General features: G+C 39.9%; 1 protein-coding gene across 1 annotated transcript; it reads left to right on the forward strand.

Moving 5' to 3' along the window:
- The first annotated feature begins 4,253 nt into the window (after positions 1–4,253).
- LOC132314225 (uncharacterized) lies at positions 4,254–6,044 on the forward strand. The gene has a single exon (XM_059813114.1). It carries the CDS (start codon positions 4,254–4,256, stop codon positions 6,042–6,044), a length of 1,791 nt encoding a protein of 596 aa, XP_059669097.1.
- Positions 6,045–6,381: the final 337 nt, after the last annotated feature.

The following is a 6,381-nucleotide window of genomic DNA, read 5'->3' on the forward strand; positions in this document are numbered from 1 at the left end:
GGATGAAGAATTTCACTATGAAAAATATTAAGGATTACAATGAAAAATTTCCTCTCAGTCTCTAGCTCGCTCTTTCTTATGTAGACACAATAATTCTCTGATAATTGAATCACCCACCAAAATTCTGATTTAGGTTCACATTCGAGGCATGTTGGATGTACCCATCCACAACTTCTATGAGCTTATGCAAGTTTCTCAGTCATTGTCTAGCAATAATTATTTATTTATTTATTATTTTTATTATTTTTTGGTCTCTAATATATGTTATGATAATTATGGTCTTCATTTGTTGGAGAAAAATGAAATGTCATGTGTATGTTGTTTTAGGAATCCAATTCCATCACTGGAGAAATTTAGCAATTTTCCTATCCTTTTGGAACGAGTTAAATGCATTGGGTCATTACTTTTTTGGGTGTGCAGGAAACTGACAATTTCATAAGAAAATTTCTAAAACAACATACACATGGCATGAATGATCCAGTGATGAAGTGGATTGAAATGGCGACAACCATGAATAATCTGGACCACTTTGCTGAAAGTCGTCCTAGAATGTCGACGGAGAAGATGATTGAAAAATTATCTCTATCCCTTTTTGTTTTTGCAGTCGAGGGAGAGCCTTTTGTTTCATTTTTCTCATCTATTTTCTCTCTCTATCTTGAAGCCCTCTTTGTTTTTTTTCCCGTCTATTTTCTCTTTCTATCTCGTCTATTTTCTCTCTCTATTATCTCTTTCCCTTTTATTTTTGCAGATTAATTTTTTAAGTTAATTTTTTTTTTTTTTACTAATAATAAAATGTAATTTAAAGAAATAATATAAATTCATTCCATTCCAACTTTCTTACTAAACATAGGAATGAGAATGAACATTCCATTTTTACACATTCCATGTTTGCAACCAAACGGTAGAATAAGAATCATCATTCCCATTCCATTCTCTTCTCATTCCATTCCCACCTTCCATTCTAATTCATTCCACCACACCAAACATGCCCTAACTTGAAAGCTTTGATTGAACTCTAATTGACTTGATTTTGGAAGAGATATAAACCTCTATTTATAGGCTAATTAAACCCTTAGTACGAATTTATTAATTAACATTCATCTCCCTTTTCATGATTCATCTCTCCTTATATGATTTATCTCACTAAACAATCATTATTGTAGATCTAAAAGTCACACAAGAAAATACATTAACCATACTCAACCATACATGTATGTAAGACTATGCATGTACGGAGGAAAACACAGTAATCTAGCTTAACTTTCTAATAATTAACCCTTTTATCTTTTATTCTCCATATTTGGTTTTTTCTTCTCTCATTACAATATATATATTTTTTTCTATCCTCCACTCATAATGTGATTATAAAATCTCAGTCTTACCTTTTCTTTTCTCCACTCGTTACATTCTCACTATCTTATTCCGGTTGAACTCACTTGCATTCTCTCATATATTTTATTCGTCACGATTTCTCTCAGTACAATGCTTTTTTTTTTTCCTCTTCTCCATTAATTACAATCTCACTATCTTACTAGCTTCATTTTTTAACTCACTTTAATTCTCACATATTTTGGTACTGAACAAGTATGTAGTAATTTTTTATTATTAAATCTCTACTATATTGGTTGAAGTCTAATGATATTGACGTGGGAATTTTTTACCATTAAATCTGTATTATTTGGTTAAGGTCTAATAATTGATATTTAAGAGTTTTAATAGATGTAACATTTTATTATAACAATTTATTCCTTTTTCCAATTTTAAAACGAGAAGAATAATTTTTAAATAAACATTATTACTATTAATTTATTCCTTTATATACATATCTTTTAAGACCAGCAGCCCTGTCATCCAAGTCTTGTCGTTTTACATGATTATGAATTGATAACAAACAAAGATATAAAACAAAGAGGGCAAAGCTCCATGCGTACTAAACGAGCAAAGAATGCTAAAAACCTAAAACAAGTACTCACATCTCACATTCATTTTGAATGGTTTTGCAATTTCTTTGCGTTCATATGGTGGAAACAATAGCAATATATATATATATATATATATATATATATATATATAATGCTTGTGACAAGGGAAGTTCAAATACTGAGTCAAACCGTGTGTATATATATATGTGACAAGGGAAGTTCAAATGCTGAGTCAAACCGTGATCCTTTAATTAAACATTTGGCCGCACAAAGAAAACGTGAACTTCACTGTCACTCTGTCAGTAATCATGCTATCACCTTCCAGTCCAATAATTCATCTTTTCTTATTAATATTTCCTTTTCTTCTTAGTTCATTTTCTTTTTCAGACGTAATTGCTTATTTAGTAGTGAAGTAGTCCTGCAATTAATATAGACACGGAGGGAGTACTATATTCTTGTGCACTTAACCCAAGTATTAAAAACCACCTAATCACTCCATACAATTAGACAATAAAAATAATTTTATGGTCCTATGCACTAAATAATTTAGATAGATATGCAAAGAGTTCTATGAAAGAGATGTATGGTAGATATATAACAACTTTGTCGGTTAATTATGGAAAAAAAAAACTTTGTCGGTCTCCACTGTTCATGTGCCATAATTGGCCGCTTCCAAGTGTATATGTAAATGGATTCGCTCAACAACATACACTGTTAGAAGAAATCTAGCTAGCTTTGGAATCTTCGTACATCCTTGAAAAATTATTGCTCAATCACTCTTCTCATTCTCTAGAATCCTTACTAGATCAACTTGTTGGAATTTTTATATATATTTATATTTAAATAATAAAAATTATTTTATGGTCCTATGCACAAAGTTTTTTAAAGTAGGATTGTAATGTAATTATTGATACTTGATGGATTGGGTTTGTACTTTCCAATTTGGTGGTCTAATTAGGAGTATGGTTTTTATACCGTTATATTGTGGTTTTCTAACTTATTTGGTGTGATTTAATTATAACCATTGATATTTAAGTTTTCATGATAGGAAGGGAGACTTAGGTATGCTTGTTTGTAGATAAGCCGTTTCCCCCAGTTGTTGTTATATATAAGGGTTTCAAAACCTTTATTCAAACTTATCGTATAGACAACTTTCAGAAGGGAGTAAAGCGCTCTAATATTTTACAGAGGATTATATGGATATTCTAAAAGTATATGTGCGTTAATCATCAATCAGATACGAGTCTAAATTACTCTTTAATTAATTAAAATATTTTGATTTCTATATGGATTAATTTGATTAAAACTCAACAATTGGTATCATAGCAGGTTAGGGTTTAAATTTTTTAGTGTAGGAATCAACAAATATTGCACAAATTATATTGATGTCCGTGGTGATAGTTAACTCCAGGATTACGTCGTATTATTGCGCCTACCTCTGTGTATGTATATTATAGATATTAGATCAAATCTATGACATAACTTGAACAAATAACATTAGTAGCGTATTGTCACACCCCGCTACCAAGAGGCTATGCCACGCAGGCGCCCAGCAGACGATGACATGGATCCTGCATGGACTAGAGCTTTCTAGACTTCTCTACACAAGTATGGAACTTCCGGAATTCTCTAGATTAGTGTGGAGTTGTCTAGCCTTTTCTAGACTTGTCTAGAGTTGTATAGAATTCTCTAGAATTCTCTAGACTTGTCTTGTACATAGTAGATAGTTCTAGAGTTGTGTAGATATTTCTGGAGGATTCTAGATACTAAATCTAGGCCACACATTTGTACACATCTAGAATGTTCTTGTAAGGCCAAAGGCCTATAAATAGGAGGTGAGAGTTCATTTGCTCCTCACCAAGCAACCAAGTTGTAATCTCTCCTCTCAAGTAATACAAGTTCTATACATTCCCAAACTTTCTTGCTCACTTGCCTAACCTCTTCCTACACACCCAAGTAAGCAAAACACTTGTCTAGCCTTAGTCTTCACTAAGCTAGCACACTCGGGTAGGCTGACTTAGCGCTTCAAGGGGGCTTGAAAGTGTCTAAGGCCGCACGGGAGCTTGAAAAGGTTCAAGTCCGTGACAGTTGGTATTAGAGCTAAGGTCGTGAGGCGTCACACCTTGTGTGGAGGAAGCTATGGGGGAGCTATCAGACGTGACTGGCACCCAAGAGGAGACTCTACGTGGAAGGGAAACAAATCCCCCTCCAGGCGGAGTGAGGACGAGGGTTAGGTCGAAGGACATCATGGCGGGCTTAGAGGCACGTGTGGCAATGATGGAGGGGTCCATAGCCAACGTGTTGGAGCAGCTTGAGGATGCTCACTAGCGCATGGATGGACTGGAGTCGGAGGACGTTGAGGTCCAAAATGCTGTCAAAGGGTCACTCAATGCCCTAAGTGGTGACTTTCGGCAGGAGCTCCAAGCACTTCGAGAACTTATGTTGGGGGAGTTTGCCACCCTACGTGGCTATGTTGATCAGGAGCTTGGCACTTTCCACGAGCAAATGGAGGAAATGCGAGCGGACTGGACATTGTGCAAACGGGCGGTGGCGTCCGGCACAGCTACTACGGGGGTAGTAGCAACCCGGGTTGATATTCCCAAGCCTAAGTGCTATGGTGGGAACCGGGTAGCGAGGGAGTTGGAGAACTTCCTCTTCAGCATGGAGCAATACTTTGAGGCTACGGGTATGACCGATGAGACCATCAAGATACGCACGACGACCCACTACCTCACCGACCATGCCATGCTATGGTGGAGGAAAAAGTATGGTGACATAGGCAAAGGTACGGTCTCTATTGATACTTGGGCTGATTTCACTAGGGAAATTAAGAAGCATTTCTATCCTGAGAATGCCGAGGATGAAGCTAGGGGCAGACTCCGAAGGCTAAAACAGGTTGGGTCGATTCGGGACTATGTGAAGGAATTCACTAACTTGACTCTTGAGATCCCGGATCTATCCGACAAGGACTCTCTTTTCTTCTTCATGGATGGATTGCAGTTGTGGGCTAAGACGGAGTTGAGGCGGCGCAACGTGCAAGACCTTGCCACAGCTATTGCAGAGGCGGAGTCCTTTATTGATTTCAGCTCCAAGAAGGAACCCTCGTCCAAGCCAAAAGACAAAGACAAGGACAAGGGGAGGTATGCCGGCAAAGGTGGGGGAGACAAGGGCGCTGCACCCCACAAGGATTGGTCCTGTAAGCCAGGTGGTGGCCATGGAGGCAAAGAGGGAAGGGAGAACAAGGAAGGAGCACCCAAGCCTAAGGGTTCTTGCTTCATATGTGATGGACCACATTGGGTACGAGATTGCCCAAAGCGGAAGACCCTCAATGCCATGACGAGCCGCTATGAAGAGCAACAACAGGAGGAGGCGCAGATGGGTTCATTGCAAATCCTTAATGCCATCAAGGCTAAAACTGAAGTCCCTAAGGCAGCAGCTAAAGGGCTAATGTTCGTGGAGGCGAGCATCAATGGGACACCCACACGTGCTTTGGTAGACACGGGTGCATCCCACAACTTTGTAAGTCTTGACGAGGCCAAGAGGTTGGGCCTCAAGTATAGCAAAGAAGGGGGCTCCATGAAGGCAGTTAACTCGGCGGCAAAGGCTATACATGGCATGGCACACGGCGTCCAAGCATGCATTGGCGAGTGGGGTGGCCACATAGATCTATCAGTGGTACGCATGGACGACTTCAAACTAGTCCTTGGGTTGGAGTTCTTAGACAAGGTGAGAGCCTTCCCCATTCCTTTTGCTAACACTATGTGTATTATGGAAGGCAACACAGCATGCATGGTGCCGGTGGAGCGAGGTGCTAAGTTGGAAGCCCAAGCTTTGTCAGCTATGCAGTTCAAGAAGGGCTTCAAGAAGGGAGAGACTAGCTACCTTGCTACGTTACTGGAGACACCCGATGATGAGCTAGTCCCTTCTACACAAGAAGAGGTGCCTAAGGAGATACGAGCCGTACTAGACGAGTACACGGATGTGATGCCTAAGGAGCTGCCCAAGAAGCTTCCACCTAGGAGGGAGGTGGATCATAAGATTGAGCTGGAACCGGGTTCTAAACCCCCTGCTTTGGTGCCCTACCGGATGGCACCCCCAGAGTTAGAGGAGTTACAAAGGTAACTTAAGGAATTGTTAGATGCGGGCTATATTCGACCATCGAAGGCCCCATATGGCGCACCGGTGTTGTTCCAGAGGAAAAAGGACGGGTCCTTGCGCATGTGCATCGACTACCGGGCGCTCAACAAGGTGACTATCAAAAACAAGTACCCCATTCCTCTCATTGCCGATCTCTTTGATCAGCTTGGTGGAGCACGCTACTTCACTAAGCTTGACTTGCGCTCGGGGTACTACCAGGTGCGGATAGCGGACGGGGATGAGCCTAAGACTACGTGTGTGACGAGCACCACTCTAGAGGAGCACGTGCAGCACTTAAGGGCGGTCTTCCAAGTCTTACGGA

This window comes from Cornus florida, unplaced genomic scaffold, assembly GCF_030987335.1.
Source record: "Cornus florida cultivar Cherokee Brave unplaced genomic scaffold, ASM3098733v1 CherokeeBrave_3.0.0_Hap2_Chr06, whole genome shotgun sequence".
Lineage (NCBI taxonomy): Eukaryota > Viridiplantae > Streptophyta > Magnoliopsida > Cornales > Cornaceae > Cornus > Cornus florida.